This window comes from Mesoplodon densirostris, chromosome 4, assembly GCF_025265405.1.
Source record: "Mesoplodon densirostris isolate mMesDen1 chromosome 4, mMesDen1 primary haplotype, whole genome shotgun sequence".
Classification (NCBI taxonomy): Eukaryota; Metazoa; Chordata; class Mammalia; order Artiodactyla; family Ziphiidae; genus Mesoplodon; species Mesoplodon densirostris.
Window position 1 is genome coordinate 65,972,955 of NC_082664.1, and position 27,428 is coordinate 66,000,382.

At 43.0% G+C, this 27,428-nt stretch overlaps 1 protein-coding gene across 1 annotated transcript; it reads left to right on the forward strand.

Annotated features, from left to right (window-relative positions):
• The first annotated feature begins 6,832 nt into the window (after positions 1–6,832).
• SPTSSA (serine palmitoyltransferase small subunit A) lies at positions 6,833–27,167 on the forward strand. The gene is made up of 2 exons (XM_060098173.1): positions 6,833–7,000; positions 26,059–27,167. The coding sequence occupies exons 1-2, from the start codon at positions 6,898–6,900 to the stop codon at positions 26,160–26,162; spliced, it is 207 nt and encodes a 68-aa protein (XP_059954156.1). The 5' UTR covers positions 6,833–6,897; the 3' UTR covers positions 26,163–27,167.
• The last annotated feature ends 261 nt before the right edge of the window (positions 27,168–27,428 follow it).

The window sequence follows — 27,428 nt, forward strand, 5'->3', positions numbered from 1 at the left end:
CCTGTGTACAGGATACAAAGAGAAATGACTGAACTGAGGAAATCATCGTATTGGAAATATTTCAAGATTTTAAATACTGAATACAGGACTGATTGCTATATCTTATATTGCTATATCCTAGTTCAGAACCTCATCATCTACTACCTGAACTACATTTCACGAGTTATACCCTGTTTAACCCTAGGGTCTTACTGAGTATTAATAGATGTTCTACAACCACCATCACAGAAAGATGCTTTGGTCAGATGAGTTTGGGATACACTGGGTTGTGCAAAGTTAGGTTTTTACTGCAGGACATCTAAGAGCACCTAATACGCTAATATGCATTATGACTCCCCAGGAAGACTGTCCTCCCCCGCCTTTCTTTTTTTTTTTTTTTCGGTATGCGGACCTCTCACTGTTGTGGCCTCTCCCGTTGCGGAGCACAGGCTCCGGACACGCAGGCTCAGCAGCCATGGCACATAGGCCCAGCCGCTCTGCGGCATGTGGGATCTTCCCGGACTGGGACACGAACCTGCATCGGCAGGCGGACTCTCAACCACTGCTCCACCAGGGAAGGCCCAAGACAATGTCTTTTTTATTTCGTAATTCTAGCATGTGTCTTGTATTGGGTAAATATTCAATGAAAGCTTGTTAAAAAAAAATTAGAAACAGAAGCACTCTTTGGAGACCTAACCTGAAACAGTAAGAGATAGCTATATTAATATTATTGAGGAGTGGATTTCTCAATTTCTAGGTTATCTAGCACGTTATCAATTTCCCCCCATCTTTTCAGCAGCTTCATCTCTTCCAGATCAGGGTAAAAGGAAACTGACAGTGAGATTACTGTAAGATTTTCTGTATTTATTTAGTAATTTAAAAAATAAATATCTAATTGGAAAAAAGGTTGAACTTGGGGTTTTAGGTTCCATTAATTTTATTCATGTATTCCTACCCCTCACTGGCAAAAGTAATCAAGATCTAATTTCATGTTACTAGATCTTTTGTTTATTAAGCCACTGAAATCCTAGCTCCAGACTCTTCCCTCTGATACTCTAAACTGGGAGAGCATTGTGACACTGAGGCCTAAAATGAAACTGCGATTAGGTAGAGTTTATCTTTTAAAATCTGAGTGTCGGGGGCTTCCCTGGTGGCGCAGTGGTTGAGAGTCCGCCTGCCGATGCAGGGGACACGGGTTCGTGCCCCGGTCCGGGAAGTTCCCACATGACGCTGAGCGGCTGGGCCCGTGAGCCATGGCCACTGGGCCTGCGCGTCTGGAGCCTGTGCTCCGCAACGGGAGAGGCTACGATGGTGAGAGGCCCGCGTACCGCAAAAAAAAAAAAAAAAAAAAAAAAAAAAAATTGCAAATACAGATGTTCATTTGTCACATTCAACTAGGAACTATTCACTTTCATACAAATCTAAATAGATAGGAAGGGACTAGATCTTTAATAAATGCTGGTTGAATTAAGTTACTTTCATTATATGTCAGTCAGGCATTGATCTTACTCATGAATACAGCTACACGGTTGTACATGGATGTGTGTATGTGTGTTTCTTGTAAATATGCTGCAGTGTACATTGTTTTCTTTCACACTTAGACCTAATTGTGCCACTCACTTTTTACCTAGGACTCCTCTTTGCAGAAGCTGGAAGCCCTGAACTGTTATGTTTCCCCCTCTCCTTCCCCTGTCTGGGCAGGAGCCTGAGGTGGGCAGTTTGCACGGGCTATTGGTCACTTGTATCAACTGCATGAGCTGCTACTCCAGGACTGAGCTTTGCTGAGGCCTAAAATGACTTCTTTTTTTTTTTTTTTTTTTTTTTTTTTTTCTTTTTGCGGTATGCGGGCCTCTCACTGTTGTGGCCTCTCCCGTTGCGGAGCACAGGCTCCGGATGCGCAGGCCCAGCGGCCACGGCTCACGGGCCCAGCCGCTCCGCGGCATATGGGATCCTCCCAGACCGGGGCACGAACCCGTATCCCCTGCATCGGCAGGCGGACTCTCAACCACTGCGCCACCAGGGAGGCCCTAAAATGACTTCTTACTAACATGAAATTGAAAGACAGGCTGCGAATGAGCAAAGGTCCTGGTTGCTGATTGGACTGCAGTCAGTGGTCGCCCCTTAGCCCTGGACACCAGTTGGGGCCTGCCGTGTCCACAGTGATGTTTCTGGAAGCCAGATCTGGAGGTCAGCCTAGCCCATGTTGTCATTAGCACTACCTCTCTAAGGTACCAATGTCCCACCTTCCCATTCTGCTCTGGCATTTCCTTCGTCTAGACACATCCTTGCACTGAGCCCTCCCTGCCGACCCTCTCTTGGGCCAGACTCTCCTTTCCCATATAAACAAAGTCTCCTCTACTGTTGAACTCAAACTCATGGTGGACGCTCTGCATACCTCTTGTCCCCTGAGGAAGGGCCCACCCCCTCCCACCATGGCGCTGTGGGCAAGGCAGGTTGGCCTTCTTCTTGTCCCCATTACTGCATCCTAAGCAAGACCACATGCCACCGGGCTTTGCCCCCTCTGTTCCACTTCTCTCTGGAGCTTTCTCAGTGATCCCTGAAGACTTTGACATTTGGTCTGCGGACTTTTCCTCTCAACCCTTAGTCCTGCCACCATCCTAGTTAACTTCAACTTTCATGTGGCCAGCCCTGCCAACACCATTGGCAACGACAGTCCCTTACTTCTCCACCCCACTCTGGCTGCCTGTCCCATGGTCACAACCTGTGCCCGTCCTTGCCTTGGACTGGCCCGTCTTTGTGATCTCAAGCTTTGGCAGCATATCTGTGGTTATTCTCCTCCAGGACAGAAGCTCTCCCACTCATGTACTCCTGCAGTTCCCAACCTTGCACAGCTTTTTTTTTTTTTTTAATTTATTTTTGGCTGTGTTGGGTCTTCGTTGCTGCGCATGGGCTTTCTCTAGTTGCGGCAAGCGGGGGCTACACTTCATTGTGGTGTGCGGACTTCTCACTGTGGTGGCTTCTCTTGTTGCAAAGCATGGGCTCTAGGTGCACAGGCTTCAGTAGTTGTGGCATGCGGGCTCAGTAGTTGTGGTTCGCGGGCTCTAGAGCACAGGCTCAGTAGTTGTGGCGCACAGGCTTAGTTGTTCCACGGCATGTGGGATCTTCCCGGACCAGGGCTCGAACCTATGTCCCCTGCATTGGCAGGCGGATTCTTAACCACTGCGCCACCAGGGGAGCCCTTGCACAGCTCTTGACGATTCCATTTTTACTTTTCTGCATTTACTTCCATCTCTGATCCAATTCTCACAGCTGTTATTTCAATGATTCTCTTCCCACCAACCTTCTTGCTTCCTTGTCTCTCCCTTGTACTCAGCCAGCAAGACTCCACCCTAGAGCAAGCCTCCTAATTCGTCCTCTCCAGTTCCATACATGGGTCCTGTGGATTGCTGGTGAAATTGATATGCTTTTTCTGCCTGATGATCTCTACCCAGCTTTAGGCAGTCTCTCCCACTCCCCCTTTTCCTTTTCCAACTGTCCACGTCAACATCTTGCTCAACTCTCAACAGAAGGCCTTACTTCCTTACAGAGACTGAGGCTGTAAAGTAGGGAGTGGCTTAACTTACTCTTCCATGTTTATGTCCATCTGGCTCCCATCCTCTTACCCTTCCCCTCTTAGGAAAAGAGCTACAGATGATTCCTGTTTATTAAGGCTTTAGATCTGGCCTCCCCATCCCACCATTTGCACCTGTATTTTTACTCTAAGCTCATAAACTTGCTCACACTTTCCCCATCTGAAAATCAAACCAAACAAAAAACTCTTGTTATCATCCCCACCCCCCACTTCCTGCAAAGATAAGGCTGATCAGCTCTCTTCTTTTCTTACCCCCCTCTCCCTCTCTAATCCGGTTTCTGCCCTTATCACTCCACAGTGAATGAATCATCAGTTGAACCCCATGTGGACAAAACAAACTGACACTTCCCTTCCTCCTTTCCCTGGCCTCCCTGAGCCATTTGATTTACAGGCTGTCCCTTCCTCCCTTGGCTTTGCCCATTTGTCTAATCCTCCTTGCTGTCAAATCCGTTAGTTCCTTCTGAGTGCCGTTTATTGGCTCCCTTTGGACTCTCATCCCCTAAATGCAGCGTTGCTGGGTTTATTCTGTGCTCTGCTTTCCCCACTCTGGCTGCTTTCCCTGGCTGACCCCGTCTGCAGTCATGGCTTCAATTACCAATGCTGATTGAAAATTCACATGCCTCTAGCTCCTGTTCAGGCTTCTCTGAAGTTCCAGACCCTCATGGCCAACTGCCCCCTGGACACCTCCACTTAAATGTCCCTCAGGTACCTCAGACTCAACCTCTTCCTAACAGAATTCATATCTTTTCAGCCAGACTTCTTCTCGTGGATTCTTTGTGAATATTGTCGTTATCCAGGATCCCGGCCTCTTTTCACCATTCCTAGTCAGTCATCAACTTTAGAGAGATGGAGGGATTTACGTTCACTGGAATTCCGGGGAAGCTGAGTGATGGAGATTGGCTTGGCAGGGCTGCTTTCCTGAAGAGATGCAGTGGATTGGGGGGCTACATACAGCAGGGAGGACTACATGGTAGGAATGGCACTTAGAGAGCTGGCCCAGTGAGGGAAGGGTAGCTATGGGTGATGCTTCCAACCTTGTGTAAACTTCACCAAGCATCACCAAGGGCAGAGGTATTTGGAATTCTTGAAGAGAAAGGAACAAGGGAGCTTGCCTGTGCCGAAACAGATCTGAAGAGAGATAGCTCAAAGAGGATCAGGGACAGAGAGAAGCCCCAACACAGTAAGATTCAGAAGTGGGAGGGCCAAGAGTACTTGGATCTCTCAGGGATAAGGAGGCCCCAAGTGAGTGTGGTTTATATATGTCCCATTTACAGTTTCTACCTCTGTAAGGTCTCCAACTGGACACTCTTTTCCTCCAGGCTATTGCTCACTCCCATGTCTTGTCCAAAAAGTGAATCTTATTAAGACGTTGGCTCTTTTTTAAAAAAAATAAATTTATTTATTTATTTATTACTTTATTATTTTTGGGTGCATTGGGTCTTCATTGCTGCGCACAGGCTTTCTCTAGTTGTGGTGAGCGGGGGCTACTCTTTGTTGTGGTGAGTGGTCTTCTCACTGCGGTGGCTTCTCTTGTTGCAGGGCACGGGCTCTAGAGCTCAGGCTCAGTAGTTGTGGCGCACGTGCCTAGTTGTTCCGTGGCATGTGGGATCTTCCTGGACCATGGCTTGAACCTGTGTCCCCTGCATTGGCAGGCAGATTCTTAACCACTGCACCACCAGGGAAGTCCAAGCCATTGGCTCTTTTAACTTTTGGACAGTAAGTTAAAAATTCCTTAGCTCCTCACACAAGGTCCTTCAGGATATGATCCCTGGTTACTATCTAGCCCTATCTCTTGCTGCTGCCTACACATTCTTTTTGCTTTAGCCACGTGAAATTCTTCCAGCTCTTTAAAAGCACCAGGCCTTCATATAGGGGTTCCATACTCCTGTGTTTGTAATATACTCCCCACCCTAACCCCATTCATTCTGCCATTTCTGCTTTTCCTTCAATACTCAGCTCAAGCACCATTTCCCAGAAGACTTTTACAACCCCAATCTGATTTTCTCTGGGCTATCAAGGCATCCTACACATAACATAAAAATACCCTTTACCGCATCTCACTATAATCAGTTAACTTGCTTCTCTTCCCTGGTAGACTGGGTACATTATGAAGGAAGATCTCAGTCTATCTGGATTTCTATCCCCAATGTTTTGCTCATGAACAGTACTTGATATTTCTAAATAAATAAATAGTGATCAACCATCAAAGTTTTAAAGGTTATGCAGAAGGCTACTTAACCTAGAAACCTTTTTAACATTTAAATAGCAGGCCATTAATTGTGTCATTTCACATGCTAATCGTGCATCTTCATTCCTGAAGGTGAGTGCAATGTTGCTGGCCCATTTGCCAGTGGGAAAATCTGGACTTTTAAGAGTGCATCTCCAGGAGGTATCTGTCCCACAGACGGATCTCAAGCAGCCTGTCATCTGCAGAACCGACCAGATCAGCGTCCTTCTCCCAGTCTTGACCTACACGGCACCTTTTGCCACTAAGAGAGGTGGGCAGATTGACATATTTATGGTAATCTCTCTCTTGTCTTTAGGTTAAGGAGTGCACGGGGTATGTTGGTTTATGTGGGTGTGCTTCTGTGTGTGTGAGTCCGCGTGTGGGTGGGGAAGGAGGAAGAGGGCAGTGTGTGCATCACTTCTTCACAGATGCCTTTCCTGACCTGCTCTACTGGGCGATGCTCGCCTCCCCACCCTCTCCGAGCACCTTACTCTCCCCCTCTGCACCGATCACAGCTTTTCTGGCATTTGTGTGATGAATGCCTGTCTCCTCCCCTAGATCGTAAACTGCAAGAGGTAAGGATCCTAATATGCTCCTATTCACCCTGTAATCTCCCAGCCCAGTAGGACGCCTAAGGCGTCACTGGTATTCCACAAATATTTCTTCGCCTGGCGTTTCTGGGCCCGACTCGGGGGACCCATCGCGTAAGGGAGCCACGGCCGACCCCTGCGGCAGGACCGCAGCGGGCACTACCGCCCTCCCCCCCAACCAACGGCCGGGCGAGGCGGGGCCGGGCGGAGCGCTCTCGCGGGGACAGTTCTCGGGCTCGCGTGGGCGCAGCCCCGTGAGGGGGAACCGCGGGTAGGGAGAAGGCGCGGCGCGAGGCCGAGGCCTGGCCAATAAACGCCGGCCGGGCGGGCCTCGCGGCCGGCTGCCCGGGAGCGCGCGGGGCTGGGCGTGCCCACGGGTGACGCTCCGGGCCGGGCCGGCCAATGGGCGCGGGGCAGGCGGGCCTGGCGGCCAGGGGCTCTAGGACGCGAACGGGAGGCCGGCCGGACAGACTGACGTTTGGCTGCAACGCGGGAGGCGCGTGGCAGGGATGGCGCTGGCGCGGGCCTGGAAACAGATGTCCTGGTTCTACTACCAGTACCTGCTGGTCACGGCGCTCTACATGCTGGAGCCCTGGGAGCGGACTGTGTTCAGTATCCTGCCCGGGCCGCGGGCGCGGGGCCGAGTCGGGGCGCGGGGGCCCGGGCGGCATCCTCCCGGGCCCAGGGCCTGGCGGGCGCGGGGCGGCGGGAGGGCGGAGAGGCGGCCCCGCGGGAACTGCGCGCGTGGACTCGCCTCTTCGCGGCGGGCACGCGGGGCCGAGGTCTCGGGGCCGAGGGTGGCGCTCCCGCGGTTGGGGGGTGGGGGACGAGAAGTCTTTTGAGATCTGAGGTCGCCGGTGAGTCACTGGACCGAGGTAGAAGCGTCTTTATTGCTGGAGGAGATCCCCTAGGGCGATGTCTGCCCTCGCCTGCACTTCGGCCGTGCCAACCTTTGATTCAATCTCCTGTTCCCGTGGGAGGCAGGGACCGTGTAAGTGGAGCAAATCGCTCCCGGCTTGGACGCTTTTGACCTTTAGCTGTCCCTGATTTAGCTGGCTTTGGTCCTAATAAGAATGCTAACCAGTTTATCGGCTTTTAAGTCAGGTTGTGAATTTGTGCTTATGGCATCCCAATACAGTTTTTGAAAGCAGTTCGTGAATCGTACCTTTTTGGTCTTCAAGATGGTTTAAAAAGTCTGTTCTACTCATTAATTTGCTGTTTGCACAGTCCGTAACAGTCGAGCCCGAAAAGGAATATGTGGTTAGTTGTAGATAGCGTTTGAAGCTGTGTTTTCGTAGATGGCTAATAACTACTCGTTAACGACTATAGAGCATTTACTACCAGCCAAGCAACTGTGCTAAGTGCTTTGCCTGTATCTTAACTCATGTAACTTTCATAAGCTCAGTTAATAACTCAAGGTTGTGAAGAGAGGCTTCCTGGAGTCTGTCTTCATTTGTCTATGTTGACATCCCTTGATATTATTCTTGCAGAATAAATACTAATGAGAGAGAACTTTTTAAAAAAAACTTGAGGGCCAATATGAAACAAAATATTTTATATAGCATACTTGCTTGGCCTCTCGTCTTCAGTGTGGTTTAGTTTGGAGTAGCTTCAGAACAACTTTGCAAATACGTGGTAGAGTGACTGAGGTAATTTCATTCCAAGCCTTAATAAGTGTGTTTATTTGTCTTGAACAAATAGCAATAGGATTGTACTCAAAGCTGAGTCTTTTGTCTCAATACTTTTGAGGCGTCTTAGCTGCTTTACAAGGAAATTTAGTTTTATTATTATTGGCATTTCTTTCCAAACCTGGAGTTTAAGAACCAGAATGCAGAGTTTGGATTTAGAGTCTGAATGTAAAGTATGCCCTAATTTCCTGCACCATTTACTTGTAGCTGCAGTTTAGTTTCACTCTAAGTTCTATAGGTTGGAGCTCATGAGGTCATCCTTGTAAAATGTATACTAAAATATAGACCACCTCTTGACTCAGTTAAAGTTATTAAAAAGTGAATTTAAACATAAACAATGTTGTGCTAAATTGAAACTCTTTAAATCAGAAGTTGAATGTAGGGCCCCACTATCAGAGTCTACACTCTAATTTTACTCTTAAAGGCTTTTGTTGGCACATAGATAAATGCTATGGTGTCAGTGTTAAGGTTTTTCTGTATTTTATTGCAATAGTAGTAGTGTCATAAATACCTCCGTGTTTTTCTTGGGGGGGATGGAGAAATAAATTATGAATAAATTATGATGATATGTAGTACCTCTGTGGGTTTTTGCCTTTGAAGCATTTGACTTCTCATTGGTTTATGGGACCACATGATTTCATTAAAAAAAAAAAAAAACCACACACACTAGTGAGATTGCAACCAACCTGAAAGAGACCTGCTGGGACCTGTTGACGTCCACCTCTGGAGGGGAAGTTTTAACATGTTTCGAAAGTCCCCTTTCCCTATTGGCAGCCATCAGTGGGAAAGGAAAAGACCAGGTTTTGTAACCAAGACATGTTTTGTAACCAGCGAGACACTCCCTGTAGTGCCTTACTGGGTAACATTGTAATCATGCTGTTGAGGGGAGCTAGAAAATTAAAAATCTTTGTTAAAATAATTGGAAGCATAAGTAAAAGTTATTTTAGCCTTGTTCTTTTAATTAAAAAAACAAAGGTTTATTCTGTAATGGCTTCATATGTTTCCATGACATTTTATATTTGTATTTATTTTAAGCAAAATGCAGGCAGTTTTTTTGGTTTATGCTTGGAATTAGATTCCCCCTGAAAGACAGTCCATGTTTCTTCAAGGAAAGAGTTTTTTTTTTTTTTTTTTTTTTCAACCACAGTGCTGGGCACACAAATAATGCTTGACAAACATTTTTTTTTTTTGACAAACATTTGTTTATATGTTGATTTGTCATTTCAGAGAAATTGCAGAAGCACTGATTTTAAGCCACTTTTAGAGAAGCTTTGGAACTTGACTGTTCCTGATGAACAACATTCAGTTGTTGTAGAGAATTCAAACTTAAAGAAGTAGAAAAGGCTATAGATTGAAAGAACTTCTTTGATTTATTTTGGAGATGTTAACAACATTTGCATTGCTCTGTCTACTCATTTGTAAAACATGTACATTTGCTGAGTTCTGTATTCCACAAGTATTGTATACTTTCTAATTGCCAGATACTATTCTAGATAGTAGGGATTTACCTGTGAATAAAACAGATAAAAATATTTATTCTAATCCCACTAGATAAATAAGTAAAAAATTAGATTATTAGATTGTTATAGCTGTTACGGAGAAAAATAAAATGGAGAGGAAGATAGGAACTAAGAAAGAGTCCATGTTCTTTGACTCTTAGTTAGAGTGGTCAGGGAGGGGACATTTAGAAAGATTTAAGCAGGGGAAAAATTCCAGAGGATTGAGCATTCCAGGCAGAAGGAACAGTAACTAGGAATGCCCTGAAGCGCCAGCGTATCTGGCTTGTTTCTGGGATAGCTGAGTGGCTGGTGTGTCTGGGGTGGAATTAGTGGGGGTGAGTAGTAGGAAAGGGGGTCATATATGTTCCAGTACGGCCTCCTAGGCATGGAGTGAGAGTTCTGGAGATGAAGGGAGGTGCTCATACCTTTTGAGTAGAGTCACTCAAATCCAGTAACAGTTTTCTCACTGACATTTTTCTCACTGACATTTAAATACAATAAGTCCCCTACATACAGACGAGTTCCGAGAGCGTGTTCGGTTAAGTCCAATTTGTTCATTAAGTCCAACAAAGTTAGCCTAGGTACCCAACTAACACAATTGGCTACATAGTACTGTACTGTAATAGAAAACAAATAAAAAAAATAAAGAGAACATTTTTACTCTTACAATACAGTACCTTGAAAAGTACAGTAGTATAGTACAACAGCTGGCATACAGGGGCTGGCATGGAGTGAACAGCCAAGAAGAATTACTCACTGGAGAAGGGAGAGGAGGTGGGAGATGGTAGAACTGAAGGGGACTAACTGTATTTAATAAAGTAGGAAAATAAACCACAGGAATATACATTTTTCCTTTCCTCATGAGACTCAAAGCTCTTTTCATTTTGAATGGGAAAAAAAATCCTAGGAACAGGGTTTTAAAGTTTATTTTAATTAAAAAAATTTTCAACATCCTGAGTTCTGTTCTAAGTTTCCAAGAAGATGGACTTCATTTCTTCCAGGAAATTAGATCCAAGTTCAGGAAAAATTAGAATTGACACATGTTCTCAGGTGGATCCCTGCCCCACCCCTTGTTATTCCACTGAAAGAGCTGGGCAGTGAGTGCTTTGGGATGCAGGGCAGGAAGAGCATGGTGGACTCAGAGAACTTTCAGGGAGGTATTTGAGTTCTTTGCTTTATTTTCTCCCAGGTGGGGAGAAGGTGTGGACTGGGGTGCAGAGATGTGTTGGGATGGTGAGTACGCCAGGCTGACTTGGCTGGAGCAGGGATTCTTTAAGGCAGAGTGGGTGGGAAATAAAGTTGAAAAAGTAGGTTGAGACTGTTTTTTAATTGAACAGACACTTCTGTGTGCGTACCTTGTGCCAGATGCTGGCCTAGATGCTTGTGATGTATCAGTGAGCACGAGACAGAGATCCCTGTCCTTGGGAAACTTTGATAATGAGTGAAATATATAGTGGGAATTCCCTGGCAGTCCAGTGGTTAGGACTCTGTGCTTCCACTGCAGGGGGCATGGGTTCGATCCCTGGTCAGGGAGCTAAGATCCTGCAGGCAGCGAGATGTTACCAAAAAAAAAAAGTGAAATATATAGTATGTTAGGTGGTAAGCATTATGGAAAACAGAAATGTAGGTCGGGGGATAAGAAATGTGTGGATGGGATGGAGTTACTGTTTTTAAAGAGATATCAGGAGAGGCTTCATTGCAAAAGCATATTTGAGTAAAAAGATAAAGGAGGTGAGGGAGTTAGCAGGGTAGAAATCTGAGGGAAGAGCAGAGCTGGCAGAGGGACTAGCCATTGCAAAGTCCCTGAGTCCAGAGCCTGCCTGGCATGGATGAAGGCCATCACTGAGGCAGGTATGGCCAGTGCAGAGTGAGTGTGCGGGAGAGTCCTAGGCGGTGAGGTCAGACTCTTTGGAGGTCCTGGAGGTCTTTGTAAGGACTTTGATTTTTAATTTTGGTAAAAAAGGGTACTCTTGGGCGTCCCTGGTGGTGCAGTGGTTGGGAACCGGCCTGCCAACGCAGGGGACACAGGTTCGAGCCTTGGTCTGGGAAGTTCCCACATGCCGTGGAGCAACTAAGCCCGTGTGCCACAACTACTGAGCCTGTGCTCTAGAGTCCACAAGCCACAACTACTGAGCCCGCACACCGCAATGAAGAGTAGCCCCCGCTCGCTGCAACTAGAGGAAGCCTGCGCGCAGCAGCGAAGGCCCAATGCAGCCATAAATAAATAAATAAATTTATATATATATATATATATATATATATATATATTAAAAAAAAGGTACTCTTGAAAGGTTTGATAGAGGAGTGATCCAATCTGGCTTTTTAAGTTTGAAAAGATTTACTTCGGTTGCAGGATTTGGAATAAATTAAGGGTGGCTGGAGGAGGCAAGGGTAGAAGCAAAGGTAGATATTTTGGATTGAGATAGGCTTTGAGTGATAATGAAAACAAGCATTCCTTTTTTTAAAATTAAAAAAAATTTATACAACTTTAAAGATTACTTTCCATTTACAGTTGTTACAAAATATTGGCTATATTCCCTGCATTGTACAATACATCCTTGAGCCTGTCTTACACCCAATAGTTTGTATCTCCCACTCCCCTACCCCTACCCCTGTGTTGCCCCTCCCCCTCCCCAGCGCTTCATTTTAAGCTGTATGTTCTTTCTTCACCTGTCAGTATACTAGAGTAATTAACATGTTTGACAGTTTATTTAATTTATTTTTTTAATAAGTTTATTTATTTATTTATTTTTGGCTGCATTGGGTCTTTGCGCATAGACGGGGGCGGGGGGGTGCTGAGCAGGGGCTACTCTTCATTGCGGTGCGCAGGCTTCTCATTGTGGTGGCTTCTCTTATTGCGGAGCATGGGCTGTGGGTGTGCGGGCTTCAGTAGTTGTGGCACTCGGGCTCAGTAGTTGTGGCTCGTGGACTCTAGAGGGCAGGCTCAGTAGTTGTGGCGCTCGGGCTTAGTTGCTCCGCGGCATGTGGGATCTTCCCGGACCACGGCTTGAACCCGTGTCCCCTGCATTGGCAGGCGAATTCTTAACCACTGCGCCACCAGGGAAGCCCTATGCCATTTCATTTGATCTTCCTTTTGTAGAAATGAATGCAGTTTTCCATTACCAGGGAGGGCTAAATGAGGAAAGCTGAGCTAGGAATAACTGTAACTGATTATTATTTTATTTTTATTTTTAATTAAAAAAATTTTTTTTTTGTAACTGAGTCGTGCAGCACGCAGAATCTTACTTAGTTCTCCGACCAGGGATCAAACCCGAGCCCCGTGCAGTGGAAGTGTGGAGTCTTAACCACTGGACCGCCAGGGAGGTCTCTGTAACTGATAAATTAATAGTTCCAACCTTCCAGCCCAGTGGTATTCAAACTTTTCATTTGTGTATTCCCTAAAAGAACAAAAAGCACATACTGTGTATCCTCTCACTCATTTAAGTTGACATCTGAAATCTTTCATAGTGAATTTAGACAATTACAAAAGATTTAATTTTTTGCTTTTTAAAAATTATTGTGTTTTTGCTAAAACCTTAAAACTATAGTTTTTTTCTTACACAATTCATAGAAAACATTCATCACATGACCTGATTGGCAAAGCTGGTCCTCACTGTGAAGCCAAATAGGCAAAATCAGTCTTAATTTCTGTCAGGAAAAGCTCGGTGTCATTTTTCTGTTCAAATAATTGTTATGTAAACACCTTCAGTCCTGTCTCACTTTTTTGTTGTTGCTGTTTTATAATTTTATTTGACAATCAGTGGTTAGTTCTCATCCATATTGACTATAGGTTTTTCAAAGTGGTGACAGGTACTTAGGTAACCAACGTATAGAGCTTGTTTGGTGAATCTTCAGCTTCATGTTTTCTGGACAACTGCACAACCACACGTGGATACAGTATGGGACATTCCATAACCCTTTGGCCGAGACAGCTTTGTTGAAACTGTTGTCACTGTGCACATCTGGAGTTCCTGTCTCCTTCATGGCAGATTTCTGGATCTCTTTCAGTGCCTGAGGGGCACGCTTCTTGAAACCCACTCCATGGGTGCGCTTGTGAATGTTGACAGTGGATTCTCTGGTCACTACCTCAGTGATGGCAGAACGGCCCCTCTCACCATCCTCCTTGCTGGAGGTATTTTGCTGGGCCCAGATTGGAAAGGTGTCTCATTTCCAAATTCACATTATTAGATGGATAGATAGGTGAGGTTTGGAGCTGTGCCAGGAGTCTGTTACCTGAACGAAATAAGGTACAATGTAAGTTAGTTACTATTCCTTTGTTTGCTGTCCCAGAGGTTATTTTATACCCTGGGGAAATGCTAATTGTAAGATTCTGGAAGTATAGTGAGAGAAGTGAAGTTGTAAGGGGTGGGGGATGGGAAGGAGACGTAGCAGATCGCAGTTCTCAGATCAGCTTGAGGAGAGAGTACAGTGGAAGCTGAAGATTTGTAAACTGATTCCCCTTAACTGATTCTAATCCTCTGAAAAGTCTTGTTCCTCCAGGGCTCCTGTGCTTTAGTTTGAAAACAGCTGCTCTAGCCTGTTTGACACTGCCTGGATATTTGGCTGGCTATGTGAGAATGTTAGACTATCCCTTGTCTGTACTCCTTAGGATATTATAACTTTTTCTTTAGTAGGAAAATGTTCTTTTCTTTCAGGAAAGGTGGAAGAGAAAAACTATGCTACACAAGAACTAGGTGATCTGTACTAGGATGTCAGGGAGAGTCATGGGAGGTTGATGGCAGTGGGGACAAAGCACATACAGATGATCTACAGTGTATCTGCATGTGATACCAATGATTTTTCAGTAGAGCTGAATGTGGATCCTGTCTCCACTGCTTCATATTCTTAAAGACCTTGTGACCTCCTCCACCCCACAACCCGGCTCAGGGTTTGATTGTTGTAACATTTGTGGTGCTTAGGAGCAAGGATAAGATAAATTCTTTTTTTTTTTTTTTGGCTACGTTGGGGTTGGGTCATCGTTGATGTGCATGGGCTTTCTCTATTTGCAGAATGCGGGGCTACTGTTCGTTGCGGTGCGCAGGTTTCTCATTGCGGTGGCTTCTCTTGTTGCGGAGCACAGGCTCTAGGTGCGTGGGCTTCAGTAGTTGTGGCTCGTGGGCTCTAGAGTGCAGGCTCAGTAGTTGTGGCGCAGGAGCTTAGTTGCTCTGGGGCATGTGGGATCTTCCCGGACCAGGGCTCGTACCCGTGTCCCCTGCATTGGCAGGCGGATTCTTAACTACTGCGCCACCAGGGAAGTTGAAGGTAAATTCTTTAGATTAAAAAAAACCCCAATGCTCAATTTTAATAATTAAAACTCTATGTTCTAAAAGATTTACTTAAGAGAGGATATATACTTTTCATGAATTGGAATGCTTAAAAAATAGTAGTTATGGGGGCTTTTCTCATGGTGCAGTGGTTGAGAGTCCACCTGCCAGTGCAGGGGATGCAGGTTCAATCCCTGGTCCAGGAAGATCCCACGTGCCGCAGAGCAACTAAGCCTGTGCGCCACAACTGCTGAGCCTGTGCTGTAGAGCCCGCAAGCCACAACTACTGAGCCCAGGTGCCACAACTACTGAAGCCCATACTCCTAGAGCCCGTGCTCCTCAACAAGAGAAGCCACCAGAATGAGAAGCCCACGCACCACAATGAAGAGTAACCCCTGTTCGCCGCAACCAGAGAAAAGCCCACGCACAGCAACAAAGACCCAATGCAGCCAGAAACAATAATAATAATAAAAAATAGTAGTGATGGAATGATAGAAAGACAGTATTGTATTTATGATCAATGGTTATGAAAAGTAGAATTACTACTAATACAAGAATTTTGGCCATCAAGTGTTGTAAGCGTTCCTGAAAAATTTTCAAATAAAAGTTTATGGGAAAATATCATTAGCCCCTCAAAATCTATGCAACTTCGTAAGCAGGTGCTAATGAAAACAATGATTGGCATCTTGGGGGACAACTTGGATAGCCTGGGCAGGCAGGCTGGGCGCTGCCCCAGGGGACATTAAAAATGCATGGACAGAGTTGACTGGAACTGCTGAAGTGATGGAGATGGTGTGGGCTGCCGTCGAGGAGGTGCAGGAGGCAGTGCAGTCCTGCCATTATTTGGGAGCTGCGCTAGCCTGGAGGTGTACCTTTCTGGAGAGGGAGCCCAGGTATAGATGCTAATTTTTAATTTTCTTAAAATAGAGCTAAAAGGACTGCAGCTGCTGAGCCGAGGGATGTTTCTTGCTGAAGATTATAATTCTTTCCTCATTAATCTGGCGCCCCTAATTTACGAAAAATCCCATGTGAAACCATGCAGCTCCTGTGATATCCTAGTCATATATGAGTTAATTGATGTTCCAGAAATGTGTTATAGCAGAACAGATTATATTCTAGAGCAAACAGGTAATTTTTCCCCCTTGACCCTGGGACTTAGATCTTCATGTGATTAATAGAAGCTCTAATTATAAAGACATGTAGTGATACATAGCCTTGGTGTCTCTGGGTTCAGAGCTACAAACCATTTCTAGGATTTCAGCTCAGAGCTGAACATGATCATTGCTGGTTTCAGCAGCAGGCTTTTTTGTTTGTTTAGTTTTTAAACAGTTCCTCATCAAGTTGTTCTAAAATCAATTTCCATACTTAAGTATGACCAACACTACAGAAAGCTCAGAGAATGGGTTTTGCTTGCTAACAGTAACCTCTGATGCTGATGTGATATCCTTTACTATGGCCCAAGAATATCAAAGTGGCTGACTTACACAGGACTATAACCATATCATTATCTTCTACTTGCTTTCATTTATGGCAACTAGGAAAGCATCAAAAGTGATATATTTGGTAAAAATAAGCTTTCTTTTTTTTTTTTTTTTTTAATTTTTGGCCATGCCACGCAGCTTGCAGGATCTTAGTTCCCCAACCAGGGACTGAACCCGTGCCCTCGGCAGTGAAAGCACGGAGTCCTAACCACTGGACCACCAGGGAAGTCCCAAAATAAGCTTTCTTAACATTTCTTTTGGTGATGGTCTCTAGTTTTTCGAGGTCAAGGGACAAAACCTGCAGTAATATGAAAGAGTCCTTTTTGGAGCATCACTCAGCAGCTGACACCTGCTTTCCCTTAGAGCTTTGATTGCTTTTCACCAAACAGCCTATGGTAATACTTTGTCAGATACTTTGTTTTCCTTTAAGATGATTCCTTAAAAAAATTAAATTTATCAAAACTTTTGAATATTTCTGAGGATAAAAGTAGCTTTTTAGAGTTAGTTTTACAAAAGGAATTTGACTAATAGAAGATTGGATTGTTTTAGATGACATTTTAGCTTTGTTTTTTGATGTGACCAGGGCCATCAGAGACTGAAAACATTGAAATTAGACTAGTGAAGAGGAATAAATCATACCCACTGGGACAAAGGCCCCTGCCCTTTTCCCAATGAGGAGCTACTTTTGGTTTCTGCAAAGTCTTGCGAATAGGTTGCTAAAGTAGGCGGTGATAGTACGGGGTTACTGGTTAGGGCAGGAAATGTTAGTTACTGTGGTCTTACTTCTGATGTACTGTATTTAACTTTAAAGCATTTCCTCTTTTTTTTTTTTTTTTTAAGTTGCTGAGAAAAGCACTGGGGATGGCCAATCCCTTGTATGGGCAAAAAGTCTTTATTTATTTATTTTTTCCTGTCTAACTGGGAACTTATCAGCTCATGATTAGCTGGGGATCCCTGTTAAAGAAAACAGCAAACAGCACACAGATATATGGTTTCACATCTATTTGCTTTTAATCCATTGGACCCATAAAGTATTTATGTTATGTTCAGGTTATAAATAACCTCTGATTGTTCACTCAGCCCTTGAACAAACAATTATCGGCAGTGCCTGCACAATCCTGGCACATTATCTGCTCAGTTCTTGAATGGTTGATGAAGTGCCTGCTTTGTCTAACAATGCGCTACAACTGGAAGCAAAGAGCAGCCGAGGCGTTCACTCTCAAGCACTTAAAATTCAGTGGTAGAGACAGTTACATACACACAAAACAGAAAAGACATATTTTTTAATTTTTGAGGTTTTTGGTTTGTTATAGTCTGGGTTTCACTAGCTTTATTCTATGTTTCTTGAATCACGGTTCCCCCTCTAAAACATAAACGTGATTAATCTTGGTACAGCTGCTGATACTTATACAAACAGCAGTAAGGGCTTGGTAAATGGAAAGATTACTCTATCATTTTGTGTATTACCTTCCAATATATGTGTATTATATAACACTGAATATTTACATTTTCTCTCTCTCTCTCTCTGTGTGTGTGTGTGTGTGTGTGTGTGCCTCAGTGTCTCAAAGAGAAGATTACATTAAGGATGATTGAGAAGTGGTACTTAAATGCCCTCTCCAAGCAAGTGGGATCCTAACATTAATCCAGGAAGGGATTTCATTTTATGGAGAAGAAACTCAGGTCCAGAGAGGTTGTGATGCCTTAGGATTATACTATAAATAACAAGTTAATAGCAGGGTGACCTTGGGCAATTTCCAAACAGAGGTCTGAGTCATAATGTTAAGTGCCCAAGCCCTCAAATAATAATTTCAATAAAGATTATATTACCTTTTGTTGCAGAATAGATTTGATTCCAAATTTTTATATCAACCCTGAAAGGTAGGTGATGTGTGTCCCCAAACCATAGATAAGGAGACTAGTGATCAGAGAGTTTTTGAAACAACCAGGGATTGGCAGAATTGCAGCTCAACCCTAGGTCTCTTCCAGTGCCATGGTGATTCCAGTATCCATTTCTTGTACTTCACAGTGTGTCAAGGATACTTTAAACTTTGAGAGGTGTGTTAAAGAGCGCAGTGGATTGAGAAATCCACTCAAGTACCCAGATAGCAAATAATAGCTGTTATATTCTAAATGGTGTACGCTTAGCTCTGTTTGTGAGAACATTTCTAAGAAGATGAAGGTCACATGTTCCCCAACCTTGCAAATGTCACAATAAAACTGCTGTTTTGAATGGTGCCAAGCATAATCTCAGGGAGTATTCCACTCAGTGTATTGGAGCTATTTCAGCTACATGGCTAAAATTGCTTAAGTCGCATTTGTAGAAAGTTACTTATTAAAAGGCACTTTTTTGCATGTTTTGCAAGGTGATTATTAAGGCTAGTAGAAATTCCTCATGGTCCCATTGTTTACTTGTTCATTTAATATGAGTTTCACTGTATAGTTAAGTCAGTTTTAAATAGTCTCTTATTTGGGGGGCAGGGATTAATTGGGAATTTGGGATTAACAGATCAACAACAAGGACCTATTGTGTAGCACAGGGAACTATAATCAGTATCTTGTAATAACCTATAATGGAAAACAATCTACAAAAGAATATATGTATATCTGAATCACTTTGCTGTACACCTGAAACATTGTACATCAACTATACTTCAGTAAAAAAATGTTCTCTTATGGTTGAGAGCTTTAGGATAATTTTGGGGAATAATTTTGAAATTTAATTGTATAGAAAACTTACTTTTAGAGGCTTCTTTAATTATTGTGTTTCTGGAAATACTTAGGAGAAGTGGGATCAGAATACAGAAACTGTTTTTTGAGGGAAATAGAATTAAAAGTTAAATTTAATAAGTGGCTCTGGGTAAAAGTTTAGGTTTATTGTTATTATTGTTATTATTTTGAGTAGCTAATAATTGGCATTTGCATCTAGGTGCAAGTGACTTTTGGTAATTTTCTGTTTTCTTGGTCAGAATTGAGAGTTGTTTATTCTGTTTCTGAGAGCTAAGATTTTCTGTTTATTTCCTAGTAGCAAATTAGATCCAGTGATGCCTAACCCAAACTTTGCCAGGGAAAAAGATCCTTCAAATAAAACAGTTTTTAGTCTAGTACTATATGCAGTTCCATTTTCCTTTACAGTTCTTACTTATTAAAAGAATAAGTAAGACTTATTAACTATTCAGGCATGCAATAAAAAAACCCATAAAGAATAATATAATGAAGTGTGCCCATACCACCAACTACTGATGAAAAACATGCATTTGAAGACCCTTTGTGCCCCTTCTCACTTGATCTCCCTTCTTCCTCTTCCCATTTCACCCCACTAAGTAACCACTATCCTGAATTTATCATATATAATTGCCATTTATTTGTTATTACTCCACATGTATGCATCACAGCATAATGCTGTAGAAAGTCATGAACTCTAGTGTCTAATATTTTAACCAGGCAAAACATCTTTTCAAGTTTTGATAAGTTCTAGGGACTTCCCTGGTGGTCCAGTGGTTAAGAGTCTGCGCTTCCATTTCAGGGGGCACAGGTTCGATCCCTGGTGGGGGGGACTAGGATCCTGCATTCCTTTGGTGTGGCCAAGAAAAAAAAAAAAGTTTTGATAAGTTCTTGTTTCACTTGGAAAGATGTCCTGATTTTATATGCATATAAAAGATTAAAGGTTTGACAATTTAATGTTCACAAAATTGAGCCTAAGTTTCAGATTCCTGTCTTATAGTAGAACAATCTCTGTTAAGCTAATTTATGCATGTTAACTGATACATGCTCCATACTAAATAGAAGAATTATAGTGCCATAAAGAGTACATAATAGGGCCTCCCTGGTGGCGCAAGTGGTTGAGAGTCCGCCTGCCGATGCAGGGGATACGGGTTCGTGCCCCGGTCTGGGAGGATCCCATATGCCGCGGAGCGGCTGGGCCCGTGAGCCATGGCCGCTGAGCCTGCGCGTCCGGAGCCTGCGCGTCCGGAGCCTGTGCTCCGCAACGGGGGAGGCCACAACAGTGAGAGGCCCGCATACCGCAAAAAAAAAAAAAAAAAAAGAGTACATAATATAATCATTCAAATGGCTGTTTTTAGTAATTCTTACTTGAATTTGAGCCAATGACCTGAAGATTATTATCATACCATTTCATTTGCTTTGTGTATACATTCGTAAGTCTTACCTAAAAGCTGTTAAAAAACCCAAAAAGCATCTTGAAAATATAGTATTGCTTAGAAACAGATTTTGGTTTTCTTTGCTGTAGTTGCTTTAGAGTTTGTTGGTCACAGTAATATGTGGAATACGTAGAAAGCACCACAGTGAATCTAGAGTCAAATAACATTTCTTAAGCAATTCCTTTATTCATCAAATATTTATTAAGTGTGTGTTATGTTAGATGTTGGAGATACAAAAATGATTAGACATTGTTCCTGTGTTCAAGGAGTTGATAATCTGGATGAAATAAATATCAGTACATCTACAAATAGGTAATGTCAGGTGATAAGCACTGTGTGATACGAGTAAAGAACTTGATGAGCATTAGGGAATAGTTAATTCTGCCAGGACGTTGGGGTAAGAATAGAAAAAGTATGAGTGCTAGGGAGAGCCTCATACGAGAGGAGATGACTAGCTGAGCTCTAAGAATGTTTAGGTTTTACTTGGAGGGATAGGACTTTTCGTACAAAGGAAGATATTATAGTGTAATGGTTAAGAACACATTTTAGGAGTTTGACTTGGTTTGGAATGGGCTCCATTGCTTACTCTGATTTCGGGATATTACTGAAGGGCTTAACACAGTGCCGTGTGCACACTAGACAAAGTGAAAGCTGCCACTGCTGTTATCCTTAGTCACATTATTAAACCGTAATCAAAGGCAGAGCAGTATGAAAATATAGAACATTGTTTTCTGAGACTCGTGTAATATGGCATGAGTAGGATGTGTGTTTGTTGGGGGATGACTTGGAGTGTTGGGAGGTATGATGGAAAAGCAGCATGGTACAGTTGACCCTTGAACAAGCAGGGGTTAGGGGTGCTGACCCGTGCATAGTTGAAAATCTGAGTATAACTTTTTACGGTCGGGTCCTCTGTATCTGTGGCTCCACATCTGCAGATTCAACCAACTGTGGATTGTGTAGTGCTGTAGTAGGTATTTATTGAAAAGAATCCACGTATAAGTGGGCCTGTGCAGTTCAAACCCATGTTGTTCAAGGGTCAACTGTAGATGCTTTTGGTCCCTACCTTGATCCCCTTTGCCAGCTGATGTACTTCTCCCTTGCTGCTGGGAGTGTTGTCTGCTACAGCCTTCTAGCTTCCCCCTTCTCCAGACTATTGTCCTTGGCCAAGGCAGCTGTCTCGCCCAGGTGGTTTTTCCTCAGCCTATCGCACAGCCAGTGATTGACAGATTAAGGGATACAAAAGATCAGGCCTGTTGCCTCAAAGCAACACCAATATGTGGTACAATTCATGCTCCAGAGCGCCCTGTGAGAGCTGAGCTCCTGAACCTCCTCAGCTTTCCCCCCTGCTCTGTTCTGTTCTGCTCACTCCCCTTCTGATAAAACTCCCTTCAGAATAGCTTATACAAGAATCCCTGTTCCAGCCTCTCAATTCTTGTCTACTTCTTGCACTCCAACCTAAGACCAGGTACTTGAGCTAGATTGGAAAGGTCCTCAGATGCTTGGCTTAGAATTCCAAGTGCTATCCTAGAGGCATTGGGAAGCATGCATTTTAAAATGTAAAGAGAGACATGGAAAATAGCCAGAGGCCTAAAGTGGGAGCTTTTAAGTGATTAAGTAAGGAATGATAAATACCTCAATCATTTATCATTGATAAGGGTAGGGGAACATGAGATAAAAGTCATTTGTTGTGTGGTTGGAAAGAATGGAGAAGTCTTAAATAATTTGAATTTGGGGAGAAGGAATCAAAGCAATTTCTAGATTGAGTGACTAGGCAAATAGTTAATCTATAGTTATATCAGATAGTGTGTCAACAATTTTCAAATCATTGGAAAATAGGACCTATAGGAAGAAGTAGTTTTGGAGAAAGGTAATGAGTTCAGTTTTGGCTCTGTGAATTTAAGCCTGTCATAGGTGGAAATGTCCAGTATCATAGGAAATACTTGTCTGCAGTATAGAAGGTGGGGTCAGGTCAACAACATTAAGGTGGTTGTTTAAGTTATAAGTGTGTGTAGGCCCAAGACAAATCATTGGGAACTCCATTTATCATTTAGAATCCTTTCAACTGCAAGTATGACAAAGAATATCTAAAGGTGGTTTATGGGTAAAGGGCGTATGTATTGGCTTATGTACCTGAAAATCCAGTGGTAGGGTGGCTTCAGGCCATTTGATCAGGGTTCTAGCTCCATTTTTCTGCGATTATTTTTGTTCCGCCACCTTCATCTGTCAACTTTGTTCCGAGTTTTGATTTCCTCATGGAGGCAAAGTGACTCCAGTGATTCCAGGATTCTATCAGCAAACTGCATATTTTAGAAGGAGAATCTGTGTTCCTGGATTCCTGGCAGAACTCCTAAACTTTGAGCTGGTTGATCAGATTTGGGGGGTGGGCATTTGTAAAAAGAGAAGATCTTAACTGGTTCAGATGAGTCAGGGCTTATCCCTGGAGTTGGGATAGGTGTTAGGCCCACCCAAAGAGCACGGCTGCTGTACTAGCAGGAGGGCTGGAGTGGATGTTTGGGAGAAAAGCACAAGATTAACTCTAATCATCTTACACATTAGTGGCAGACAGGGAAAAAGAGCCAGTGAACTAGGAAAATGGTGCGAGAGAAGGGAAGAGAGCACCAGAGAAGTACCTCAGCCCAGAGGTGAAGGAGTTTTGAAGAGGAAAGATGAAAATAGTGTCAATTCAGATAGCCATTGGATTTGATAGGAGGTCGTTGGTGCCCTGAGAGCAGTGTCTATAGCCTGGAGAGGTAGAAGGCAGATGGTTGTGTGGGTGATGAGTAATGATATGGAAGCAGCAAGTTTGTACTTTTTTTTTTTTTTTAAAGAAATTGAGTGGTGAATACAAAGTGGTTGTTTAAGAAAGAACTGGATTAAGGGAGGCTAAAAAGTAAATTAAAAAAATGGTCATAGGGCTTCCCTGGTGGCGCAGTGGTTGAGAGTCTCCCTGCCAATGCAGGGGACATGGGTTCGAGCCCCAGTCCGGGAGGATCCCACATGCCGCGGAGCAGCTAGGCCTGTGAGCCACAACTACTGAGCCTGCGCTCTAGAGCCCGTGAGCCACAACTACTGAAGCCCGCATGCCTAGAGCCCTTGCTCCGCAACAAGAAGCCCGTGCACCGTAACAAAGAGTAACCCCCACTCGCTGCAACTAGAGAAAGCCGGTGCCCAGCAACAAAGACCCAACTTGGCTAAGTAAATTAAAAAAAAAAAAAAAAAAAAAAGGTCATGGGAGAACTACCCACATCTGACGTCTGCAACTCTACCAGTGCACATCTCCTTCCTGCAAACACCCTCCCTCTTGTGAAGTTCTTCACAGGGATAGCAGCACCAACCCAGGTACCCCCAACAGGGTCATCAGTTTCGCCCCAGATGTGACACTGGCCTCTGCCGCCATATGCAGTGACCCATTTCCAAAGTCCTGTCCATCTTCTTCATAAATCACGCTTCAGGATACCCCTGTGTCCAAATTGTCCTGGTCACCATTCTGGGCACTGTGAGGGACACTGAAGGACTAAGAATGTCCACTGTGGCTGTCTCCCTGTCACCAAGGCCTTCCTCCTAACCCCCTTACCCATCACCCAGCTGCTCCTCCTACCCCCAGAAAAATGTAACTCACCAAATAATGGTTGTTAATCAGCAAGAACTTGCCCTCCCCACCTTGGGACCCACACTTGACCAACCTTAGCTTAAAAGCTAAGACTGAATGCAGGCTGACCCCTCCCATGAAGACTGTAAAATCCCACTATAAAATCAATATGATTTTTTTTAAGGCCGTGCTGTGCAGCATGTGGGAATCTTTTTTTTTAAAAAAAAATTATTTATTTATTTGGCTGTGCCAGGTCTTTAGTTGCAGCATGTGGGATCTTCATTGCAGCGTGCGGGATCTTTAGTTGCAGCATGTGGGATCTAGTTCCCTGACCAGGGATCGAACCTGTTCCCCCTGCATTGGGAGCGTGGAGTCTTAACCACTGGACCACCAGGGAAGTCCCAAAATCATTATGATTTTAATTTCATTTAAAAAAAAATTATGGGAGACTTTTCACCCATGTTTGCCAGATGAGGGGAATGGACTTAGGGTCTGAGTCAGGTTTGAGCTGTGGCTCTGAAGACAGCTTCCTGTGTGACCCTGGACAAGTCACCTCAGTGTTTTGTGAGTCTCTGATGAGTGCTAGTGCATAAACATTTCACAGGAAAGCCGTAAAGGCCAAGCAAGATAATACATAACAGAGGTTTGTCAACTAAACTGTTACACAAATATTAGCTGGTAGTAATCACATTGTTTATTTAAACCCTATATTCTCATAAAGGAATGTAAGGTATTATAGAACTACTAGTATGTAGAGCTGAAGGTATGTAAGGCAGGAGGTGGGGGAGGAGGGGAGAGAGAGAATATGAATGAATGAATGAATGAATGAATGAGTGCATAAAACACAGTCCCAGTTCAGAAGGAGTTATTCCCCTTAGCATGACTCTGCAAAGCAAAAAGCCCTCAGGTTTTACATAATTTTTGTTAGTAGTATTTCGTGTGGCCCAAGAGGAGGGCTCCTTGTTGACTTGCACATATACAGTTTATTTATTTTTTATAAATTTTTAAATTTTTATTTATTTTTGGCTGCGTTGGGTTTTTGTTGCTGCGTGCGGGCTTTCTTTTGTTCTGGGGAGCAGGGCTACTCTTCTTTGCAGTGCGAGGGCTTCTCATTGCTGTGGCTTCTCTTGTTGTGAAGCACAGGCTTTAGGTGCACGGGCTTCAGTAGTTGCAGCATGCAGGCTTCAGTAGTTGTGGCTCGCGGGCTCTAGAGCGCAGGCTCAGTAGTTGTGGTGCATGGGCTTAGTTGCTCCACGGCACGTGGGATCTTCCTGGACCAGGGCTCGAACCCATGTCCCCCACATTGGCAGGTGATTTCTTAACCACTGTGCTACCAGGGAAGCCCCCTATACAGTTTACATTCCTTTTGGAATGCGGAGAAAGGACCACAGTGCAGAATGTTTATGGTTTAGGTTATCAAGGTGGCTTTTATTTGATGTTGTTGCAAAGTTTAGTGATAATAATAATAATAAATGTTTAATAGTAGCAGCTATTATCAGTTTATGTCACTAGTATATGATTGATCTTATCTTTGGCTCTAAAGCCAATATCTTAGCCACATTCTAGTTTAAATAATTCTAAAATTCTTGGATCAGACATTCTTATTGTTCAAGCTTGTAGACCTTTTGCAGTCATTAAATACTGTACAATTTTATTCCTATATGTTTCTGTTTCTTAGATTGAACAGAGTCGCTTTCTCTGCTTCATTTTAAGCAGGCTGATGTTTTGAAATGTAATAGGGAGAATAATAGTATGCACCATGTAAGGTGACGGTGAAGACAAAATGAGCTTAAAAAACTTAGAATGGTGTTAGGCATAGTTAAGGTTAGTGGCTATAATTATACTTATTAGTTCTTTATAAATACTTGGTAGGTATGAGAAAGCATTAAATGAATGGGTACTTCCACATAGAACAATTGTTGAAAAAATTTGGGGATTTAGGTTTGGATAAACTGAGAAAAAGTAAATGAAGTTTCCTTAACTACAACTTAGATTCCATGCTGGTTTCCATCGTGGGGATGGCACTGTACACAGGATATGTCTTCATGCCTCAGCACATCATGGCGATACTGCACTACTTTGAAATTGTACAATGACCAAGATGTGACCAAAATCAAGAAGTTCTTTAGGGAAGAGCCACCGTCTGAAGTTGGAACGAGACTTCATCAGATGTCATAAGAAACTCTACTAGATGTCAACATAACCAACCCAACCCTCTGCATATAAAGACTAAAATTTATGAGTAGAACAGGAAAACAATCCTGACTCATGTGTTGTGTTCTTTATTTTTAATTTTAAAAGAGGCTCTTGTATAGTAGTTTTTGTCTATTTTAACATTGTAGTCATTTGTACTTTGATATCAGTATTTTCTTAACCTTTGTGACTGTTTCAATATTACCCAGTGAAAGCTTTTCTTAATGTAACTTTGAGTACATTTTAATTGCCTTCTATTTCTAAAACCCAAAGTCATTAGTTGGGCTTTACCGTTCTTGCTATCATATGGCATACATATCTGCCTGGATATATTTCTACTCTTGACCAAAGTTTTGTAAGAAAAAATTCAAGATTCGGGACGGGGCTGGGGAGGGAGGATATTTTATTGAGAACTATTTACAAAAGACTTATCTGTAAGTTTGAACTCAGGAGTACAGTTTTAGCTATCTGGACTCTACTCTTAACAGCTTTTACTTTAGAACTATTAAAGTGTTTCTTAACAATGAAAAAGAAAGATCTTGCTGAAGTTAAAATAAGGAACATTTCACCTTTTAAATATTTAATTTGTGTGTGGACTCATTTCCAGAAAACTCTGGTGATGGTTCTTGTGACAAATGGTGGTGAAGTAGCATTATTATGTAATGCTTATATATTGTAGAGTTTTTAATAGAAGGTAAATCAGTTTCCTCTGAGGGCCATTAGTAACAATGTACTTCCTTAAATTTAGTGTCATGATTGTAATGGGTGCTGCAAATGCATTTGCACATTGTAATATGATGAGATGAATTGTTAAAAACTATAGCAAAAAGAAATGTAAACTTGGTTAAAATCTTCTCTTTGTATTGCTTTTTTTTTAAAAAGATTTTTATTCCTTAAATGTAAAATGACTACCTAACTTTTTGATGTAAACTCATTAAATTCAAAGAGAGAAAAATCAGCTGATGTAGCAGTATTTTTTTTTTTTTCTCGTTGGTTAGATGTTGATCTAATATTTATACTTCTGTATTGATTGCTGTGGACAGATAAGCAGTAAGTATATCTTAACATGTCTTTCAACATAAAAGTATCGCTAATTTAAAAAATTAGACTTTTTTTAACATACCTCCCAGAATGTTTGCTATTTAAAAAAAAAAAAAAGTAAGTACTTT